Source organism: Pseudorasbora parva, chromosome 3 (genome assembly GCF_024679245.1).
Source record: "Pseudorasbora parva isolate DD20220531a chromosome 3, ASM2467924v1, whole genome shotgun sequence".
NCBI classification, from domain to species: Eukaryota; Metazoa; Chordata; class Actinopteri; order Cypriniformes; family Gobionidae; genus Pseudorasbora; species Pseudorasbora parva.
The window spans coordinates 63,052,305-63,077,964 of record NC_090174.1 but is presented as its reverse complement, the minus strand read 5'-3'; the positions used below and the strand labels follow the sequence as shown (position 1 = coordinate 63,077,964).

The window sequence follows — 25,660 nt, the reverse complement described above, 5'->3', positions numbered from 1 at the left end:
TCACGGGTATATCGGTATATCTAACAATACATTATAAGGCTCAAAATTATCAATTTTTCTGTTATGCCAAAAAACATTTGGATATTAAGATCATTAGATAGGATATTTAGTAAATGTCCTACCGTAAATATATCATAAATGTATTATTAGTAGTATTATGCATTGCTGAGGACTTCATTTGGACAACTTTAAAGGAGATTCTCTCCATATTTAGATGTTTTTGCACCCTCAGATTCTCCAAATATCGTCCTAACAATGTAAAAGTTATTTATTCAGCTTCAGATGATCTATAAATCTCATTTTGAAAACATTGACTGGTTTTGTGCCAAGCGTTTGCATTGTTCAGTTTCTACCCTGATATGATGGTCTATATTCATAATCTAATATATAAAACAGTAATCTGTAAATCTGAAGCTCATACAAAAACAAAAGCATGTCAGTGATTATATCAAAGCATGTTCCTCTGAATAAAACAGAAGCGAGGCTGAATAATGAGGCGTTAGAGCGCCACCTTGTGGTGAAATCAGTGCTTCAGTACTGAAGCCTTCTCTTAAAATCTTTATTCTCGTTAGACGCGTGTTGGGACAATGGATATGAGTAATATTTCATCTTTTCCAGTGTACACCAGATCATTACACATACGAACAGAAGCATGTGTCGGTGTGCACACGCGTGTTCTCCCACGTGTGTGTGTGTGTGTGTGTCATACAGAGCAGACCTTTAATGATATGTCCAGATCCTCCGGCTGAAATACAGTCACATGATCACTGTTCTGAGATCAGCTCTGGAAAACATCAATCCAACCAAACGGAGAACACAAAAGGAGACGTTCGGCAGAATGTTCCTGCTGCTCTCCTCCATCGAGTGACTTTTCCGTGACCCACAGGAAGTGAGCGCTTTCATGTGCGTGTCATTTCCTCCCAGCTCTGTAAATATAATAACGTTCAGTCTATGGCAGCGGGTTCTGCGGAAGCTCGTTTGGCCACACCATTATAACGTCACAAGAGAAATCTTTCATCGCACAATTCTGACTTTTTCCGTGCAACAAAAAAATTCTGATTTAAAAAAAAAAAAATTCTGATTTTATTTATGATCATTCAGATTTTATTTATGATCATTCTGAATTATTAGATCGCAATTCTTACTTTTTTTTTTTTTTTTTAGAACTGGGAGATATAAACAATTCAGAAACAATTATTTTTAGTTTATAAATCTTACTTTTTTAAATTAAATAAACTTGCAAATCTGACTTTTCTTAGAACTGTGAAACATAATTCAGAAAGAAATATTTACCTTTTAGGAGTTTATATCTCGCAATTCTGACTTTATTAGAGATAATTCTGGCGTTTATATGAACTCATAATTCTGACTTTATTAGAGATAATTCTGGCGTTTATATGAACTCATAATTCTGACTATGAGATAATTCTGGCGTTTATATGAGCTCATAATTCTGACTTTATTAGAGATAATTCTGGCGTTTATATGAACTCATAATTCTGACTATTAGAGATAATTCTGGCGTTTATATGAACTCATAATTCTGACTTTATTAGAGATAATTCTGGCGTTTATATGAGCTCATAATTCTGACTTTATTAGAGATAATTCTGGCGTTTATATGAGCTCATAATTCTGACTATTAGAGATAATTCTGGCGTTTATATGAACTCATAATTCTGACTATTAGAGATAATTCTGGCGTTTATATGAGCTCATAATTCTGACTATTAGAGATAATTCTGGCGTTTATATGAGCTCATAATTCTGACTATTAGAGATAATTCTGGCGTTTATATGAACTCATAATTCTGACTTTATTAGAGATAATTCTGGCGTTTATATGAACTCATAATTCTGACTATGAGATAATTCTGGCGTTTATATGAACTCATAATTCTGACTTTATTAGAGATAATTCTGGCGTTTATATGAACTCATAATTCTGACTTTATTAGAGATAATTCTGGCGTTTATATGAGCTCATAATTCTGACTATGAGATAATTCTGGCGTTTATATGAGCTCATAATTCTGACTATGAGATAATTCTGGCGTTTATATGAACTCATAATTCTGACTATGAGATAATTCTGGCGTTTATATGAGCTCATAATTCTGACTTTATTAGAGATAATTCTGGCGTTTATATGAACTCATAATTCTGACTTTATTAGAGATAATTCTGGCGTTTATATGAGCTCATAATTCTGACTATGAGATAATTCTGGCGTTTATATGAACTCATAATTCTGACTTTATTAGAGATAATTCTGGCGTTTATATGAACTCATAATTCTGACTATGAGATAATTCTGGCGTTTATATGAACTCATAATTCTGACTATGAGATAATTCTGGCGTTTATATGAACTCATAATTCTGACTTTATTAGAGATAATTCTGGCGTTTATATGAACTCATAATTCTGACTATGAGATAATTCTGGCGTTTATATGAACTCATAATTCTGACTTTATTAGAGATAATTCTGGCGTTTATATGAACTCATAATTCTGACTATGAGATAATTCTGGCGTTTATATGAGCTCATAATTCTGACTTTATTAGAGATAATTCTGGCGTTTATATGAACTCATAATTCTGACTATGAGATAATTCTGGCGTTTATATGAGCTCATAATTCTGACTTTATTAGAGATAATTCTGGCGTTTATATGAGCTCATAATTCTGACTATTAGAGATAATTCTGGCGTTTATATGAGCTCATAATTCTGACTATTAGAGATAATTCTGGCGTTTATATGAACTCATAATTCTGACTTTATTAGAGATAATTCTGGCGTTTATATGAGCTCATAATTCTGACTTTATTAGAGATAATTCTGGCGTTTATATGAGCTCATAATTCTGACTATTAGAGATAATTCTGGCGTTTATATGAACTCATAATTCTGACTTTATTAGAGATAATTCTGGCGTTTATATGAACTCATAATTCTGACTATGAGATAATTCTGGCGTTTATATGAACTCATAATTCTGACTATTAGAGATAATTCTGGCGTTTATATGAACTCATAATTCTGACTATTAGAGATAATTCTGGCGTTTATATGAACTCATAATTCTGACTATTAGAGATAATTCTGGCGTTTATATGAGCTCATAATTCTGACTTTATTAGAGATAATTCTGGCGTTTATATGAACTCATAATTCTGACTATGAGATAATTCTGGCGTTTATATGAACTCATAATTCTGACTTTATTAGAGATAATTCTGGCGTTTATATGAACTCATAATTCTGACTATGAGATAATTCTGGCGTTTATATGAACTCATAATTCTGACTATGAGATAATTCTGGCGTTTATATGAACTCATAATTCTGACTTTATTAGAGATAATTCTGGCGTTTATATGAACTCATAATTCTGACTATTAGAGATAATTCTGGCGTTTATATGAACTCATAATTCTGACTATGAGATAATTCTGGCGTTTATATGAACTCATAATTCTGACTATGAGATAATTCTGGCGTTTATATGAACTCATAATTCTGACTTTATTAGAGATAATTCTGGCGTTTATATGAACTCATAATTCTGACTATTAGAGATAATTCTGGCGTTTATATGAACTCATAATTCTGACTTTATTAGAGATAATTCTGGCGTTTATATGAACTCATAATTCTGACTATGAGATAATTCTGGCGTTTATATGAACTCATAATTCTGACTTTATTAGAGATAATTCTGGCGTTTATATGAACTCATAATTCTGACTATTAGAGATAATTCTGGCGTTTATATGAGCTCATAATTCTGACTTTATTAGAGATAATTCTGGCGTTTATATGAGCTCATAATTCTGACTTTATTAGAGATAATTCTGGCGTTTATATGAACTCATAATTCTGACTTTATTAGAGATAATTCTGGCGTTTATATGAACTCATAATTCTGACTATTAGAGATAATTCTGGCGTTTATATGAACTCATAATTCTGACTTTATTAGAGATAATTCTGGCGTTTATATGAACTCATAATTCTGACTATGAGATAATTCTGGCGTTTATATGAACTCATAATTCTGACTATGAGATAATTCTGGCGTTTATATGAACTCATAATTCTGACTTTATTAGAGATAATTCTGGCGTTTATATGAACTCATAATTCTGACTATGAGATAATTCTGGCGTTTATATGAACTCATAATTCTGACTTTATTAGAGATAATTCTGGCGTTTATATGAGCTCATAATTCTGACTATTAGAGATAATTCTGGCGTTTATATGAGCTCATAATTCTGACTTTATTAGAGATAATTCTGGCGTTTATATGAGCTCATAATTCTGACTTTATTAGAGATAATTCTGGCGTTTATATGAACTCATAATTCTGACTTTATTAGAGATAATTCTGGCGTTTATATGAACTCATAATTCTGACTATTAGAGATAATTCTGGCGTTTATATGAACTCATAATTCTGACTTTATTAGAGATAATTCTGGCGTTTATATGAACTCATAATTCTGACTATGAGATAATTCTGGCGTTTATATGAACTCATAATTCTGACTATGAGATAATTCTGGCGTTTATATGAACTCATAATTCTGACTTTATTAGAGATAATTCTGGCGTTTATATGAACTCATAATTCTGACTATGAGATAATTCTGGCGTTTATATGAACTCATAATTCTGACTTTATTAGAGATAATTCTGGCGTTTATATGAACTCATAATTCTGACTATTAGAGATAATTCTGGCGTTTATATGAACTCATAATTCTGACTATTAGAGATAATTCTGGCGTTTATATGAACTCATAATTCTGACTATGAGATAATTCTGGCGTTTATATGAACTCATAATTCTGACTATTAGAGATAATTCTGGCGTTTATATGAACTCATAATTCTGACTATTAGAGATAATTCTGGCGTTTATATGAACTCATAATTCTGACTATTAGAGATAATTCTGGCGTTTATATGAACTCATAATTCTGACTTTATTAGAGATAATTCTGGCGTTTATATGAGCTCATAATTCTGACTTTATTAGAGATAATTCTGGCGTTTATATGAACTCATAATTCTGACTATTAGAGATAATTCTGGCGTTTATATGAACTCATAATTCTGACTATTAGAGATAATTCTGGCGTTTATATGAACTCATAATTCTGACTTTATTAGAGATAATTCTGACTATTAGAGATAATTCTGGCGTTTATATGAACTCATAATTCTGACTATTAGAGATAATTCTGGCGTTTATATGAACTCATAATTCTGACTATTAGAGATAATTCTGGCGTTTATATGAGCTCATAATTCTGACTTTATTAGAGATAATTCTGGCGTTTATATGAACTCATAATTCTGACTATGAGATAATTCTGGCGTTTATATGAACTCATAATTCTGACTTTATTAGAGATAATTCTGGTGTTTATATGAACTCATAATTCTGACTTTATTAGAGATAATTCTGGCGTTTATATGAACTCATAATTCTGACTATTAGAGATAATTCTGGCGTTTATATGAGCTCATAATTCTGACTATGAGATAATTCTGGCGTTTATATGAGCTCATAATTCTGACTTTATTAGAGATAATTCTGGCGTTTATATGAGCTCATAATTCTGACTTTATTAGAGATAATTCTGGCGTTTATATGAACTCATAATTCTGACTATGAGATAATTCTGGCGTTTATATGAACTCATAATTCTGACTTTATTAGAGATAATTCTGGCGTTTATATGAACTCATAATTCTGACTATTAGAGATAATTCTGGCGTTTATATGAGCTCATAATTCTGACTATTAGAGATAATTCTGGCGTTTATATGAACTCATAATTCTGACTTTATTAGAGATAATTCTGGCGTTTATATGAACTCATAATTCTGACTATTAGAGATAATTCTGGCGTTTATATGAACTCATAATTCTGACTTTATTAGAGATAATTCTGGCGTTTATATGAACTCATAATTCTGACTATTAGAGATAATTCTGACTATTAGAGATAATTCTGGCGTTTATATGAGCTCATAATTCTGACTTTATTAGAGATAATTCTGGCGTTTATATGAGCTCATAATTCTGACTTTATTAGAGATAATTCTGGCGTTTATATGAACTCATAATTCTGACTTTATTAGAGATAATTCTGGCGTTTATATGAACTCATAATTCTGACTTTATTAGAGATAATTCTGGCGTTTATATGAACTCATAATTCTGACTATTAGAGATAATTCTGGCGTTTATATGAACTCATAATTCTGACTTTATTAGAGATAATTCTGGCGTTTATATGAACTCATAATTCTGACTATTAGAGATAATTCTGGCGTTTATATGAACTCATAATTCTGACTTTATTAGAGATAATTCTGGCGTTTATATGAACTCATAATTCTGACTATTAGAGATAATTCTGGCGTTTATATGAACTCATAATTCTGACTTTATTAGAGATAATTCTGGCGTTTATATGAACTCATAATTCTGACTATTAGAGATAATTCTGGCGTTTATATGAACTCATAATTCTGACTATTAGAGATAATTCTGGCGTTTATATGAACTCATAATTCTGACTATTAGAGATAATTCTGGCGTTTATATGAGCTCATAATTCTGACTATTAGAGATAATTCTGGCGTTTATATGAACTCATAATTCTGACTTTATTAGAGATAATTCTGGCGTTTATATGAACTCATAATTCTGACTATTAGAGATAATTCTGGCGTTTATATGAACTCATAATTCTGACTTTATTAGAGATAATTCTGGCGTTTATATGAACTCATAATTCTGACTATTAGAGATAATTCTGACTATTAGAGATAATTCTGGCGTTTATATGAGCTCATAATTCTGACTTTATTAGAGATAATTCTGGCGTTTATATGAGCTCATAATTCTGACTTTATTAGAGATAATTCTGGCGTTTATATGAACTCATAATTCTGACTTTATTAGAGATAATTCTGGCGTTTATATGAACTCATAATTCTGACTATGAGATAATTCTGGCGTTTATATGAGCTCATAATTCTGACTATGAGATAATTCTGGCGTTTATATGAACTCATAATTCTGACTTTATTAGAGATAATTCTGGCGTTTATATGAACTCATAATTCTGACTATTAGAGATAATTCTGGCGTTTATATGAGCTCATAATTCTGACTTTATTAGAGATAATTCTGGCGTTTATATGAGCTCATAATTCTGACTATTAGAGATAATTCTGGCGTTTATATGAGCTCATAATTCTGACTATTAGAGATAATTCTGGCGTTTATATGAACTCATAATTCTGACTTTATTAGAGATAATTCTGGCGTTTATATGAACTCATAATTCTGACTATTAGAGATAATTCTGGCGTTTATATGAGCTCATAATTCTGACTTTATTAGAGATAATTCTGGCGTTTATATGAGCTCATAATTCTGACTTTATTAGAGATAATTCTGGCGTTTATATGAACTCATAATTCTGACTATTAGAGATAATTCTGGCGTTTATATGAACTCATAATTCTGACTATGAGATAATTCTGGCGTTTATATGAACTCATAATTCTGACTTTATTAGAGATAATTCTGGCGTTTATATGAACTCATAATTCTGACTATGAGATAATTCTGGCGTTTATATGAGCTCATAATTCTGACTTTATTAGAGATAATTCTGGCGTTTATATGAGCTCATAATTCTGACTATTAGAGATAATTCTGGCGTTTATATGAACTCATAATTCTGACTTTATTAGAGATAATTCTGGCGTTTATATGAACTCATAATTCTGACTATTAGAGATAATTCTGGCGTTTATATGAACTCATAATTCTGACTTTATTAGAGATAATTCTGGCGTTTATATGAACTCATAATTCTGACTATGAGATAATTCTGGCGTTTATATGAACTCATAATTCTGACTTTATTAGAGATAATTCTGGCGTTTATATGAACTCATAATTCTGACTATGAGATAATTCTGGCGTTTATATGAACTCATAATTCTGACTTTATTAGAGATAATTCTGGCGTTTATATGAACTCATAATTCTGACTATTAGAGATAATTCTGGCGTTTATATGAGCTCATAATTCTGACTTTATTAGAGATAATTCTGGCGTTTATATGAACTCATAATTCTGACTATTAGAGATAATTCTGGCGTTTATATGAACTCATAATTCTGACTTTATTAGAGATAATTCTGGCGTTTATATGAACTCATAATTCTGACTATTAGAGATAATTCTGGCGTTTATATGAACTCATAATTCTGACTTTATTAGAGATAATTCTGGCGTTTATATGAGCTCATAATTCTGACTATTAGAGATAATTCTGGCGTTTATATGAACTCATAATTCTGACTTTATTAGAGATAATTCTGGCGTTTATATGAACTCATAATTCTGACTATTAGAGATAATTCTGGCGTTTATATGAACTCATAATTCTGACTATTAGAGATAATTCTGGCGTTTATATGAACTCATAATTCTGACTATTAGAGATAATTCTGGCGTTTATATGAACTCATAATTCTGACTATTAGAGATAATTCTGGCGTTTATATGAGCTCATAATTCTGACTATTAGAGATAATTCTGGCGTTTATATGAACTCATAATTCTGACTTTATTAGAGATAATTCTGGCGTTTATATGAACTCATAATTCTGACTATTAGAGATAATTCTGGCGTTTATATGAACTCATAATTCTGACTTTATTAGAGATAATTCTGGCGTTTATATGAACTCATAATTCTGACTATTAGAGATAATTCTGACTATTAGAGATAATTCTGGCGTTTATATGAGCTCATAATTCTGACTTTATTAGAGATAATTCTGGCGTTTATATGAGCTCATAATTCTGACTTTATTAGAGATAATTCTGGCGTTTATATGAACTCATAATTCTGACTTTATTAGAGATAATTCTGGCGTTTATATGAACTCATAATTCTGACTTTATTAGAGATAATTCTGGCGTTTATATGAACTCATAATTCTGACTATTAGAGATAATTCTGGCGTTTATATGAGCTCATAATTCTGACTTTATTAGAGATAATTCTGGCGTTTATATGAGCTCATAATTCTGACTATTAGAGATAATTCTGGCGTTTATATGAGCTCATAATTCTGACTATTAGAGATAATTCTGGCGTTTATATGAACTCATAATTCTGACTTTATTAGAGATAATTCTGGCGTTTATATGAACTCATAATTCTGACTATTAGAGATAATTCTGGCGTTTATATGAGCTCATAATTCTGACTTTATTAGAGATAATTCTGGCGTTTATATGAGCTCATAATTCTGACTTTATTAGAGATAATTCTGGCGTTTATATGAACTCATAATTCTGACTATTAGAGATAATTCTGGCGTTTATATGAACTCATAATTCTGACTATGAGATAATTCTGGCGTTTATATGAGCTCATAATTCTGACTTTATTAGAGATAATTCTGGCGTTTATATGAGCTCATAATTCTGACTATTAGAGATAATTCTGGCGTTTATATGAACTCATAATTCTGACTTTATTAGAGATAATTCTGGCGTTTATATGAACTCATAATTCTGACTATTAGAGATAATTCTGGCGTTTATATGAACTCATAATTCTGACTATTAGAGATAATTCTGGCGTTTATATGAGCTCATAATTCTGACTATTAGAGATAATTCTGGCGTTTATATGAACTCATAATTCTGACTTTATTAGAGATAATTCTGGCGTTTATATGAACTCATAATTCTGACTATGAGATAATTCTGGCGTTTATATGAGCTCATAATTCTGACTTTATTAGAGATAATTCTGGCGTTTATATGAGCTCATAATTCTGACTATTAGAGATAATTCTGGCGTTTATATGAACTCATAATTCTGACTTTATTAGAGATAATTCTGGCGTTTATATGAACTCATAATTCTGACTATTAGAGATAATTCTGGCGTTTATATGAGCTCATAATTCTGACTTTATTAGAGATAATTCTGGCGTTTATATGAGCTCATAATTCTGACTATTAGAGATAATTCTGGCGTTTATATGAGCTCATAATTCTGACTATTAGAGATAATTCTGGCGTTTATATGAACTCATAATTCTGACTTTATTAGAGATAATTCTGGCGTTTATATGAACTCATAATTCTGACTATTAGAGATAATTCTGGCGTTTATATGAGCTCATAATTCTGACTTTATTAGAGATAATTCTGGCGTTTATATGAACTCATAATTCTGACTATTAGAGATAATTCTGGCGTTTATATGAGCTCATAATTCTGACTTTATTAGAGATAATTCTGGCGTTTATATGAGCTCATAATTCTGACTTTATTAGAGATAATTCTGGCGTTTATATGAGCTCATAATTCTGACTTTATTAGAGATAATTCTGGCGTTTATATGAGCTCATAATTCTGACTATGAGATAATTCTGACATTTATATGAACACGCAATTTTGACTTTTTTGTTGAATTGTGGATATAAAAAATTCAGAAGAAATGATTTACCTTTGTGGAGTTTATATCTCGAATTTCTGACTTTATTAAAGATAATTCTGAACTTGTTTTATTACACAAACTTGGAATTCAAACTTTTTTAAATAATTGTTATGAGATATAAACAACCGAGATGATTTATTGTTTAGTTTATCTCACAATTTGGACTTTATTAGAGATAATTCTGCCATTTATATGAACTCATAATTCTGACTTTTTATGTTGAATTGTGGATATAAAAAATAATTTACCTTTTAGGAGTTTATATCTCACAATTCTGACTTTATTAGAGATAATTCTGGCATTTATATAAACTCAATTCTTTTTTTTCCTCATAATTGTGAGACATTAACTGGCAACTTGAGTCAGAATTATGGGATTTGTTGCTATTCTGAGACCAAAAAAAGTCAGAATTGTGACAGTCGGCATTAACCTTTACTTGTTTATTCCGTGGCGGACACAAGCTCCCGCGAGTTACTACCGTGTGTTTGATTGTGTCATTCGTTAGTAAAAAAATACAATTTTACAAAAATGAAAGACAAAAAGAGAAAGCAAAAGGCAAAACGAGTGTCTCTTGGTAGTTGGCAGATCAGCACATGATTGGTCCAGACCGCGAGCATGAAAATCCATGATGCTCTCCGCCGTATCCTGATTGGCCACGTACACACACTCACGCTCGGTCTTATTGGTCGGATACAACAGCCGTGTGAAACGACGAAGCATGAAGAAAGAAAACATTCCTCCATTTTAAAATTCTCAAAGATGAAGATCCTGCTAAAACATCCATCATCAGTCCAAACAGGCTCATCGTTAGTAATCTCTAGAGATATCTGTCATTCGAGTCTCTGATGGGTCGGTTGAAGTAGGTTCAGTTCAGTGGCGCTGTGCGTGTGTGTGTGAGTGTGTGAGTGAGTGTGTCCGGTCCATTAGCAGCATTTCTTCTTGCGTTTGCTGCTCTTACTGAGTTTGATCACTTCGCTCTGCTGCTGTTGCTGCTGCTTGGCCACCGACTCCTTCCGGGCCTTCAGGACGAGCTCCGTGATGCAGTTGAACATCTGACATGAACACAGAATAAGTGAAAAGTTCTGCACAATGCATTACTGAACATTAGATGTCCCCTAAAAAAGTGTGTGGAATAAAGGACCAGACTAGAAAATAAAATAGGGATGCCACAATTCTCAATATAATATTGAACCGTTCCGTAAGGCATTCACGGTTTAATACATGCTTGTGAACCGAATTGCGTCAGTTTTGCATGTAATTAATTATTTATATTTCACTCAGAGTCTATGCAAAGCAAATATCCAATCATATGCACTAAAGTTAGGCGGTGTTTAGCCGCGCTTGAAGTGCTGGAGTCAGAGAGTTAAACTCACAACACTACAGTTATTCACAATCACTAAAGTTCATTATTTGCTGCGTTTTAAAGCCGGTTAAACATTTCATCGGCGAGCTTATGTTTTACATGCGCTGAGCAGCTAAAACCCTGTCACACACACACGATTACTGGACTATGTCGGCTTACTGCGCTAATACTGTCAAACACACACACACGGTTAACATATATAAACACAGTCGGTTATGTCTAAAGTGAAAGTAAAGTCATGTGTGTGTGTGTGTATGAGATACGAGCAGATCTTAAAGGGACAGTTCACCTCTAAAATAATGTTAATAAAACAACAAAAGACAGAGAAAATCACTCACTGCTCTTGATTAATAATAAAAAACCTTTAATACAGTTTAATCAATGTATATTGAAGAATATATAGTTTTAATTGTACATTTATCCATTCAATTTCATACTTTAATGCTGCTGTACATCTGAGCTGCCACTGTAAATCTTTATATAGATTTATTTTATGTAATACAATACACTAGGAATACGTACAAGGGTTTTTTAAGTAAAGTTCTAAGTTTAAGTAAGGTTTTTCAAGTCTTTAAAATAAAGAAAGAGTATTATAATAAAAACATTTTCTCCTTAACTTCTTTCTGTTCCTGTGGCTTAAGAATAGAATAGCAAAAAACCGAACTGAAAACCGAACCGTGGCTAAAAACCGAGGTGTGTATTAAACCGTGGACTAATTGTATTGTTGCATGTGAACGGCCAATCAGAATCCAGCATTTAATGCAGCAGAATGATTTACATCAAACGTTTTAGTCCAAAAGCATTTTTGCAACTCGATGATATTCACAAGCTAATTCTATTTGCAAACTTACATCCTCCACGTTGACGTTCTCCTTGGCGCTGGTCTCAAACAGTCGGATGCCCATCTGCTCAGCAAACTTCTGCGCGTCATTGGTCTCCACCACTTTAGAGGCGGGGTCGTCATTCTTATTTCCCACTACGTTCAGAACAGATCGCCTTTAAAACCACATATTACCAATAACAAAAATGACAGTTCCATCTTAAAGGTGCAGTAAGTGGATTGGACCGAGCAGCACAACACAATTGTAGCCAATTAGCAGTAGGGGGCGTGTCTACTCATGATAGGGGAGGAGAGAGAGTGAGCCAATCAACAGAAGGGGGCGTGTTCACTCATGATGAGAGAGGAGAGACCCAATCAGCAGTAGGGGGCGTGTCCACTCATGATTAGGGAGGAGAGAGAGTGAGCCAATCAACAGAAGGCGGTGTGTTCACTCATGATGAGAGAGGAGAGACCCAATCAGCAGTAGGGGGCGTGTCCACTCATGATAGGGGAGGAGAGAGAGTGAGCCAATCAACAGAAGGGGGCGTGTTCACTCATGATGAGAGAGGAGAGACCCAATCAGCAGAAGGGGGCGTGTCCACTCATGATGAGGGAGGAGAGAGAGTGAGCCAATCAACAGTAGGGGGCGTGTCCACTCATGATGAGGGAGGAGAGAGAGTGAGCCAATCAGCAGTAGGGGGCGTGTCCACTCATGATGAGGGAGGAGAGAGAGTGAGCCAATCAACAGTAGGGGGCGTGTCCACTCATGATGAGGAAGGAGAGAGTGAGCCAATCAGCAGTAGGGGGCGTGTCCACACATGATGAGGGAGGAGAGTGAGCCAATCAACAGTAGGGGGCGTGTCCCCTCATGATGAGGGAGGAGAGAGAGTGAGCCAATCAACAGTAGGGGGCGTGTCCACTCATGATGAGGGAGGAGAGAGAGTGAGTCAATCAGCAGTAGGGGGCGTGTCCACTCATGATGAGGGAGGAGAGAGAGTGAGTCAATCAGCAGTAGGGGGCGTGTTCACTCATGATGAGGGAGGAGAGAGAGTGAGTCAATCAGCAGTAGGGGGCGTGTCCACTCATGATGAGAGAGGAGAGAGAGTGAGCCAATCAGCAGTAGGGGGCGTGTCCACTCATGATGAGGGAGGAGAGAGAGTGAGTCAATCAGCAGTAGGGGGCGTGTTCACTCATGATGAGGGAGGAGAGAGAGTGAGTCAATCAGCAGTAGGGGGCGTGTCGACTCATGATGAGGTAGGAGAGAGAGTGAGTCAATCAGCAGTAGGGGGCGTGTCCACTCATGATGAGGGAGGAGAGAGAGTGAGTCAATCAGCAGTAGGGGGCGTGTCCACTCATGATGAGGGAGGAGAGAGAGTGAGTCAATCAGCAGTAGGGGGCGTGTTCACTCATGATGAGGGAGGAGAGAGAGTGAGCCAATCAGCAGTAGGGGGCGTGTCCACTCATGATGAGAGAGGAGAGAGAGTGAGCCAATCAGCAGTAGGGGGCGTGTCCACTCATGATGAGGTAGGAGAGTGAGTGAATCAGCAGTAGGGGGCGTGTCCACTCATGATGAGGGAGGAGAGAGAGTGAGTGAATCAGCAGTAGGGGGCGTGTCCACTCATGATGAGGGAGGAGAGAGAGTGAGTGAATCAGCAGTAGGGGGCGTGTCCACTCATGATGAGGGAGGAGAGAGAGTGAGTCAATCAGCAGTAGGGGGCGTGTCCACTCATGATGAGGGAGGAGAGAGAGTGAGTCAATCAGCAGTAGGGGGTGTGTCCACTGATGATGGGGGAGGGGAGAGAGTGAGCCAAACAGATGTCGAGATTTCATTTGCTAGGATAACATTAAACCATGTGTACTATATATACATTTTTTGTTCTTCCTTGTCATTTGTTTGTTGTCATTGCAAAGCATTATTTTTGCTATGATAAAGAGACATCCACGCTTGCATTTGGGGGGCGGAGCAATGAAGGGAGGGGCGTGTCTGTTTGGGTTGGTTTCAAACATCAACAGTGTTTCTCAGAAATCACTTACTGCACCTTTAATTTAGAGCAAAGTAACTACACATTGATCATCAAGAGTTCATAAGCTGAAAGGCTGAATCTGACCAACTACCATCAAGAAATGTCGTTTTAATTTAATCTCCAAAATATTAAATATTAAAGAAAAAGATAAGGAAATGTATGTCTATTATTAGGACTATTCTTATAAGACAATGTTTTTTTGTAATGTGTAATTTTCTTCTAAAAATCTCATTATTGTTACACTGGGGGAAAAAAAGAAAAAAAAATATAATTAAAAAGCAGCTGCATTACTGAAATTAGAATTGGGAAGGAAAATAGAAATAGTTTTCTTAATAGTTTTACAATCCTTAAAACAAAAAAGCCGTTTAAATGAAAACATAAAACTATAATCAACTATACAAAACATGAACAACAAATTATAGCATTATGATTATGTATGCATAACATTAAAAGTGCATTTACAAGAACAGGGCTCAACATTAAGCACGTTCATGTGTTTGTCCTTGGGACAAGTAAATCGGTCATTCAATTGATTAAACTAAAATGAAGAATTTTATTTTATGTGTAGTAAATATTCTGAATTTATTCTGAAGCAATATTCTCACCAGTGTTCAGTCAGCATTGGGATTTTTGTGATATTATCACCTTTTATAAAGGGCATTTTCCCCCCAATTTTATAAAAAATAGGATATGCATCAGGTTTCATATTATATTCTTAAATTTGATATTTACATTAAATTAGAATAAGACACTATAGGGCTGTTAGCAATCAAATTAAATAATTTACACTGAAAAATTACAACTGCATTAAATATTGTTTTGAGATTTGTATTTTTGAATAAATGTTGGAAAGTATGTTTAAACATAAAACTAAACCTCCAGTAGGGGGCAGCAGGGGACTCTTAATGAGCGAGTCATTGAGTCGATTCATTCAAACGATTCATTCAAGATTGGGGCAGTCGTTTACGAACAGGTCATTGAATCTTTGATTCAAACGCTGAATGATTCAGTAACACACACTGTTGCTGTGAGACGCGTTATGATCTATTTTCGCTGCTGAAACTGAACAAAAACAGTCAATATTGCATCTAAAATGTGAGTGACTTAATGTTAATGAATTGTTTATGGAGTTTCATATGAAATCCGTGTCATTTTCAGTCGTGATGGTATTCAGGAAAACACACTCTTGGTTGTGTGTTGTTGTTTAACTGTATCATATGTTGTACATATAAAAACTAGGGCTGCACGTTTTCAAGTTTTTCATTAACCGTTAACCGATGCCCTTCAGGGTCAGGGTTATTTTTAGCTTATTAATTTGACGACCGCCATCTCCGTAGTGAACGCGCCTATAGAGAGAAATGCACATCATGGATTACCTAATTAGAGAGTAGCCTATTTCTTTTCGTTTAAAATTGTTAAAAGACATTTCAAGTTTCTTAAGATCTATTTCATGTCTGTGAGGCGTACGCTGAGTTTCGTTAAATTAGGATGAGATGCGCTCCAGTTCACGAGCAATGCGAGTGGCCGCGAGGGCGCCTGCACGATTAGAGCATGTAACGTTAGTAAAATATGCAGCCGAGAATGATTCACACAGACAGCGTTCGTCTCGCGCGGCTGAGCCTCTCCCGGCAGAGAGTTCAAGCATCTGTGGACTCGTCCCTTCAGCTCTGGCCATCTTTGCTTTCAGTCCGCGATTAGCTTTTTTGTTTTCTTCATTACAGTTAAAGTAACGTCTGCTTTTCTCTAGTCATTCACAAGTTTCTCACTTCAAACTTTCTTTCTTCTGCTCCGTTATGCACAGCGCGCGCGGCTCCCGCTCTGCTTCTGCCCTAATGCGACTTATAGTCCAGTGCGACGTATGTTGTTTTCCTCTTCATGACGCATATTTTGACTAATGCGACTCATACTCCGGAGCGACTTATAGCCTGAAAAATGCGGTAAGCACTGCATTGCAATACTTGCATTTTGCCCCGTCACTCTCATTTTTAAAGTGCTCCCATGCTTTCTTTACGCGCTTTCTTTGCCCGCTTAGAAAGCTGGTCATGACTTCTTCTTGTGGATATTACAAATGTCTGGGAGCGCTCTGGCGGTCTCTAGGGGTGCAAACATATATTACAACTAAATTCAAAGCACGTCATTGGCGTCACTTAACCGAGCAAAATGTTTCACTCGGTTACGCAATTTTTAACGGTTAATCGGTCAATCGGTTAACCATGGACACCCCTAATAAAAACTGCACATGTTGAATGTTTAGCTCAGTTTCTCAGTGTGAGCGGCGCTCATGTGTTGAGATTTCTCCTCGAGAGGCAGCGGAGCGTCAACAGCGCCACCTTCAGTTCATTATATATTATTATCCACTATCGATCGCCACTTACACTAATGAGTGCACAATCATTCCTGCATTTCGGTGATTCGCGAGTTATTTTTTGTTATTGCCGTTTTAATCCGCTTGTGCGGTCAGGCCAGTAAAATTCTCTTTCACTTCCCCTTCAAAAAATCCACTAGACAAGCGTTAATGTCGAGCCCTGCAAACACATATTGGAACATTAATACTATAAAATACTTAATCTTGAATCTCTCTCAACTACTGGACATTTCTTTGTGAAATTCCTCCCAAAAACACACCTGCCAACATCTACTTACCTAATATTCGACAAACGTCATCACAGTTCTGATTGATTTCATGAAGCCAGCGCTTGACGTTCACGAACGACTCGGCGCTGGTGACATCATAAACCACTATAACGCCGTGTGTGCCTCTGTAGTACCTGGAAGAGATCACATGACACAAACACACAGAGAATGACGTCTGACTGATACACACACAATCTGAGATCAGCCTCACACACACACTGATTTCTGAATGATTTAGTGCCATTCCAGCTCCTGTGAGAATAAACAACAAATAAAAACTACATTTATAAAAGTTTAAAGTAGGGATGCAGGACATATCGTTATTGGTCGATAAAGGATAATTTTTTAGGTTATCTTTATTGATCCGATAAAACAAATTGACCGATATATTCAAACCGATAGATAATGTGTTATTTCCTTCAGCTGAGACACAGACGCGCTGCGCTGCGCTGTCCGCCGTGATGGGTTTACATTTCTCTAAATATGATTGGAATCACTTCAAAAAGGAAAAAACTGTTATGTGCAACATGTGCAGCGCAAATCCAACATATAAGCTACGTACAATTATAATGAGAAGACTCTGGATTTTATCTCAAGACCAGTCAAGACCACAGCTGCAAGGACAACCACTAAGTTGCTGATGTATTGTCTGATTTACCATCATTAAAGCTGATAAATAATACAAATTTGGATTAGATTTTATCTGCCAATATATCATTTATCAGCTTTCAAATATTGAGAATTATCGTCATCGGTATCGGCAGATATATGTTAATTTTTAATGTTATCGACCCAATAAGAAAATTAGGCTGATTATATTAAAGCCAATAAATAATATACAATTTGGATTTGATTTTAATCGGCCAATATATCGGTTATCAGCTTTCAAAAATTAAGAATTATAGGTTACTGGTAGCGGCCGATATATGATCATTTTTAATGTTATCGATCCGACAAGAAAATTAGGCCGATTATATTAAAGCCAATAAATAATATAAAATTTGAATTCGATTTTATCGGCCAATATATCTGTTATCGGCTTTCAAATATTACGAATTATCAGTAATTGGTATCGGCCCAGTAAGAAAATTAGACCAATTATATTAAAGCCGATAAATAATAAAACATTTGCATTTAGATTTATCGGCCAATATTTCGATTATCGCCTTTCAAATATTAAGAATTATCGCTATCGGCCGATATATGTTCATTTTTAATGTTATCGACCTGATTAGAAAATTAGGCCGATAAATAATATAAAATTTGGATTCGATTATATCGGCCAATATATCAGTTATCGGCTTTCAAATATTAAGAATTATCGATATCGGCCAAAATGTTCATATCGGTGCATCCCTAGTTTAAATTCTCCATGAAATCAAAATGGACAGCTTTAATAAACTTTCAAATCTAAGTCAAGTAAAAGTTGTAGCTCAAAAGGGTTCGCTGACAAAAAATAAATAAAATTGCCGCTTTAACAGATTAACCGTCCATATTTACACGGCAGACTCCGGCTGGAACACACAGCATCCACTAAACTGATTGAGTTTTAGATCATCTGATCATCTCCCAGACACCAGTTTGCCATCTTTAAGTCCTAAAAACAGCTCTGTTTCAGGAATATATGAAATGTTAAATGATTCCCAAAGACTCTTTCACTTCCTATGACTGACATCAGTGACAGGAAGTGGTCACTTTTCACGAGGCACACACCATCAGCTGTGTTCATTTCATGTTTTGACGCTGGCGAGAGAGAAGTGTGCATGCATAGAGTCATGTTTCGTGGTTGTCAGCTGGTTTAATGTTGGTGAGGCATAACAGAGGCTGTTTTTGAGCTAAAATTCACTTATTCTAATAGGAAAGCGTATCTCATACCAGCACACAGCATCAACAGCGCTCTTTGTGAAGCTCAGAAAACACACAGAACTGGAGAGAAAGGCTGTCCTGCAGTGAACACCACAGCGAAGCTAAAGAAGAACACTTTATGTTAGGGCTGGGCGATAAATGATATCATATCGACATTTTCACTCAAATTATGAATTAATCTAACAAGTCACTATGATTTCTGCGTGTATGAACCTCTTCATCTGATACACAAACCTTAATGGTGTTTTCAGCCTCATGAACCTTGACCTCCAGAGCCGCTCTGAGAGTCACTTTTAGGGGTCGAACGGTTCAATTTACCCACGGTTTGGTTTTTACCACAGTTTTAGGGTTATGGTTTCAGTTTTTAAACAGAAAAAAACTGATTTTGGAAAATAAAATGAGAATTTGAAAAAATAAAATAAAACATAGGACCCTAAGAAAAAAAAATCTTAGCCTTTTAATAAAAATTACAGTTTCATGATTTCATTTAGATTCATTAGACATGATTTTTGATTACTAAAATGTAATTTAACCAGAGCTCGACATTAAGCATGTTCATGAGCTTCTGAAGTAAATCAGTCATTCACTTGTCCAAGTAAAAAATTTGCTTGTCCGGAAAAAAATATTTTTGTAAATAAAATTTATTCTTAAGGAATATTCTCTCCAGTGTTCAGTCAGCTTTGGCATATTTAAATCTGCATATTTGTGATATTTTTACCTTTTATAAAGGGCATTTTCCCTCTAATCTTATTAAATATAGGCTATTCTTCAAATAATGTTGAGATTTGTATTTTTGAATAGACAAATGAGAAATGTTGGAAAGTCTGTTTAAACATGAAACTAAACCTCCAGTAGGGGGCAGCAGGTGAGTCTTAATGAGCGAGTCATTGAGTCGATTCATCCAAACGATTCATTCAAGATTGAGGCAGTCGTTTACGAACAGGTCATTGAATCTTTGATTCAAACGCTGAATGATTCAGTAACACACACTGTTGCTGTGAGACGCGTTATGATCTATTTTCGCTGCTGAAACTGAACAAAAACAGTCAATATTGCATCTAAAATGTAAGTGACTTAATGTTAATGAATTGTTTATGGAGCTGTCATATGAAATCCGTGTCATTTTCAGTCGTGATGGTATTCAGGAAAACACACTCTTGGTTGTGTGCTGTTGTTTAACTGTATCATATGTTATAAATATAAAAACTGCACATCTTTAGCTCAGTTTCTCAGCGTGAGCGGCGCTCATGTGTTGAGATTTCTCCTCGAGAGGCAGCGGAGCGTCAACAGCGCCACCTTCAGTTCATTATATATTATTATCCACTATCGATCGCCACTTACACTAATGAGTGCACAATCATTCCTGCAATTTGGTGATTCGCTAGTTATTTTTTGTTATTGGCGTTTTAATCCGCTTGTCCGGTCGGGCCAGTACAATTCTCTTTCACTTCCCCTTCAAAAAATCCACTAGACAAGCGTTAATGTCGAGCCCTGATTAAACCAAAAAAATTTAAAGAAGGAAAAACAGAATTGAGAAAAAAATAAAAAAATAACTTCGGAACTTGGGAAAAAATTAAACGGATTTCTTATTTATTTGACCCAAAAAAAATGGGGTTGTAAAATAATTGTTGTCATTTTACAAGCCTGATTAAATTTTATATAAATTTGTATTAAATCATACAACAATAAATAATACGCTGAGACTTAATTTTTATTGATTGTATAGAAGGAGCGCTACAAATATTAAGAGAAGTTTTATTTACACATGAACTGAAAATATGCATGGAGTAAAATATTTGGGGATTTATTTCTCCTTTTGTCTTCCTCAAAAGAAACGCTTTGAAGCAACACGAGGGTTTTGACGTATAATCTCCTCCTCAAAAAGAGCGCTTAGATGTGGAGCTACAGTCCTGGTTTCCGATCTACAGCTCGTCTCTCTGATAGATGAAGATTTGTCTGAAAGCATGAGGTCAAACACACTCCCGTCAGTGCATTGAAACTGAATGTATGAAGTCTGAGAAGGAAGGCTGCGGTTTGCAGCGACTGAAAGAGGAAACGAGGCGCTTGAAAACCTGCTGCGTCTCCATTTGCCTCGCAATGAGACCACATCTGTCGCATTTCAATCAACATTCAGATTTCACTCTAAAAATATTACTTTTACCAACACATCTAATCGTATTCCCTCAATGGTATTTTAAGGTTTCTCTGATAAAAATTGTGATTTAAAATGCAATTAAAAAAATAATAATTTCAGGTTTGTTGTGCTTTTTTTGCAATTATATATCAATATGGCTATACACATATTATTATTATATGATTACTAAATCAAAACTATTGCTAGCTTTTTGGAGTTTCTCTGATAAAAATTGTGATTTAAAATGCAATTTAAAAAAAATTATTTCAGGTTTGTTGTGCTTTTTTTGCAATTATGTATCAAGATGGCTATAAAAATATTATGATGATGATAATGATGATTACTAAATCAAAACTATTGCTAGCTTTTTGGAGTTCCTCTGATAAAAATTGTGATTGATTGATTCATTTACTTATTTAATTTGTTTATTTGTCAGGGGCAATGTACAAAATACATTAATCTTACGAAAAGATGTACCAGAGTTAGCTAATGCTAGTTTCCATCTGCAGTCCCCGGGCAGGTGCACACAATATTAAAACATGACATTACAATAACTTACACTAGCACTAACAAATATATACAATATTAGGAAAACACTAATCAAAAACTATCACAACCTAAAATATATACTACATAGTCAAAAATGTGCTGATGTTGACACAGCTGGTTATCGAGGATGCGTTTCTTTCTACAGACAACTTTAAAATGCAATCTAAAAAATTATAATTCCAGGTTTGTTGTGCTTGTTTGTACGGCAATTGTTTTGCGATTATATATCAATATGGCTATAAAAAATATTATTGTTATTTTGATTACCAAATCAAAACTGTTGTAATATTTCACTGTAAAATAATAATACACCATTTAAGAAAAATGTATGTGTGTTTATAGTAATGGTACAATAACCGTCTGAAAAAATATCACTGTAAATGGTATTAAACAATTAAAATGTATATTATTATTAAATAAGTATTACTTTATTATTATTATCATCAATAAGATTTATAAAAAAAGGTTTTGGTTGAACAAATGCTTTATTATTCGCTTTCAATAATCAAAGACATGTCTAATCAATTAGATGTAATCGATTATTGACTGGAATGAATTATCAACTTTTTGTTATCATTAATAATTTATTACATTTTTTAAGAATAATAGTGTCCTTTGAAATGTATTTTATTAAGATGTATTTTTCTTTATATGATTTAAATATATGAATGCTATAATACATTATAGTGGTAAATAATAAATAATAATGTCCGTATGTGAGTTTTTCAAATGTTCCGTCAGTTGTGATGTTAATAAAGCGTGCCAGCGGGAGATTTACGGCTCATATTATCCCTCATGCAGGTCTGACTGAACCTCTTCTCCTTCTGCTGACTGAGATGAGAACACATCTTTACAATGCTCTGGGTCTTAAAGAGACTGTGTTTGTGAAGATATATGTCCTTATTTCATGCAAAACACTCGCTCGCTCCGTCTGTAAGCGTTTAAATCTGCTCTAAGTTTGTGTGTTTGTCACCGATCACACATGCGCTCTTCAATAAGCCGACAGAAAGCAGGTTAATGCGTTTACACGCCGCGAGAAATCAGGGTCAGAGGCAAAAACTCCCCGTGTCGACCGGTTTATGCTTGCACCGTTTATGAGCTTACTCCGATTAAAGAAAACGGGTTACCGCGTTTACATGGCCATGTTAATTGTCGGCTTAAGAATGTGCATGTAAACGCACCCATTGATAAGACTCAAGACTCACGTGGAGGTGATGGTCCGGAACCGCTCCTGTCCCGCCGTATCCCAAATCTGCAGCTTGACTTTCTCCCCGTTTATTTCCACCGTGCGAATCTTGAAGTCCACGCCGATCGTGGTGATGTAGCTGCCTGCAACGACACACATAAATCAGCATAAAACACCACAACAGAAGCACCACGCTGCCGATATTACTATCATAAGATATAAAACAACAGCGTGTTTTAGTGACAGTGCTGTGGCAGCCATATCTATAAACACTTTGAACTGGATTGTCTCGGTTAATGTTTGTTAAAAGCACACGTGACGTGTTGATCCTACCCGAAAACGTGTTATCAGCGAATCTCAGCAGTAAACTGCTTTTACCAACACCTGAGGAGAGACAGAAACACACATTACAGCTTCACACTCAATACATGACATGAGCTCTGTGCTCATAAACCTCTTGCTATGCTCTTATAAAGTCATTATCCTTTATACACAAACACACACATATACATACACAGACACACACACATATATACTACATTCATACACACACAAACACATGCATACACATACTTACAAACACATGCACACGCAAACACACACATACATACACAAACTAATGTATACATACAGACACACACACAGACATATACACACAATAAACACGTGCACACACATACAAACACACACAATACATGTATACATACACAGACACACACACACACATATATATATATACTACATACATACACACACAAACATGCGCACACACACACACGCAAACACATACAAACACGTAAACACATACAAACACACACACAAATGCATATACATACAAACACACACATATACATGTATACATACACAGACACACACACATATACACTACATACATACACACACACACACACACACACACACACACACACACACACACGCAAAAACATACAAACACACACACGCAAACACATACAAACACAAACACACACACGCATATACATACAAACACATACATATACATGTATACATACACAGACACACACACATATACACTACATACACACACACGCAAAAACATACAAACACACACACGCAAACACATACAAACACAAACACACACACGCATATACATACAAACACACACATATACATGTATACATACACAGACACACACACATATATACTACATACACACACACACACACGCAAAAACATACAAACACACACACGCAAACACATACAAACACAAACACACACACGCATATACATACAAACACACACATATACATGTATACATACACAGACACACACATATATATACTACATACACACACACACACACACACACGCAAAAACATACAAACACACACACGCAAAAACATACAAACACACACACGCAAACACATACAAACACAAACACGCATATACATACAAACACACACACATACATACATATACATACACACACATATACATACACAAACACATGTATACATACACAGACAGACACACACACACATGCATGTATAAATTTAAAGACACACACACATATACACTACTACATATATACACACACATATACACTACTACATACATACATACACAGACACACACACACATATACACTACTACATACATACACACACATATACACTACTACATACATAGACACACACGTATACCTACACAGACACACACACAGATACACAAACACACGCATATACATGTATACATACATATACACACACACACACACACACACTACATGCATATACACACACACACACACTACATGCACACACACACACACACACACACACACACACACACACACACACACACACACACACGTCAGTACCAACATATCAATATTAAGTAAAAGCATTCTCCTCATAAATAAGTTTAATATTTAATCACATTTAATGTATTTAGTCTGCTTTTACACCCATTCTGTCACTGACACTCAAGTAATATCCTGATCAGTGTAGCATATTCATACTTTAATTTTTATTATCTATTTAAGTAATATCAGAACACACCCAGACTGAATAACTTGACAGGCCGATTAACGTACATCAGTTAAACCAGAAATAACAACACCCTTATCAATCGTGTCAAATGTCATTTACAAGACATCAAATTACTGCATCATAGCTGGGCTTAAGTCGCTCTAGTCCATGTAAATGTCGTAGTAAGAGAGCCGAGGCCTGTTTCCGGCGCTCATCCTCGGTGTTTCCTTACCGCTGTCCCCGATGATGAGCAGCTTGAAGAGGTAATCATAGTCCCGCGCCATGGCTCGACTCCCCGCACACAGAACCGAAGCCCTCCTCCTCTCCCGGCGGAGAGGCAGCCGTATATGAGCTTTAACGGCTCCGCGGGTTTATTTTGAGCGGTTTGTGTGCTATCGGAGATTCACACACCCATCTACACACACACACAGACACACACACACATACATACACACACACTCACTCACTCACAGTATCTGATGCTGCTCGCAGCCGCTCAAA

The 25,660-nt window shown here is 35.1% G+C and overlaps 1 protein-coding gene across 1 annotated transcript; it reads right to left on the bottom strand.

The window, feature by feature from the left end:
* Nucleotides 1-10,578: 10,578 nt before the first annotated feature.
* rab35a (RAB35, member RAS oncogene family a) lies at nucleotides 10,579-25,660 on the bottom strand. Its single transcript, XM_067439777.1, has 6 exons — nucleotides 25,392-25,660; nucleotides 23,484-23,534; nucleotides 23,170-23,293; nucleotides 17,425-17,549; nucleotides 12,789-12,913; nucleotides 10,579-11,626 (listed from the first exon to the last, which is right to left on the bottom strand). The coding sequence occupies exons 1-6, from the start codon at nucleotides 25,441-25,443 to the stop codon at nucleotides 11,498-11,500; spliced, it is 606 nt and encodes a 201-aa protein (XP_067295878.1). The 5' UTR covers nucleotides 25,444-25,660; the 3' UTR covers nucleotides 10,579-11,497.

Coding starts and splice junctions, on each gene's coding strand:
- rab35a (XM_067439777.1), bottom strand. CDS start 25,443: ATGGCGCGGGACTATGATTACCTCTTCAAGCTGCTCATCATCGGGGAC. Junction 23,294..23,483: donor CGCTGATAACACGTTTTCGG/GTAGGATCAACA, acceptor GTGTCGTTGCAG/GCAGCTACATCACCACGATC. Junction 12,914..17,424: donor TGACGTTTGTCGAATATTAG/GTAAGTAGATGT, acceptor TTCTGAACGTAG/TGGGAAATAAGAATGACGAC.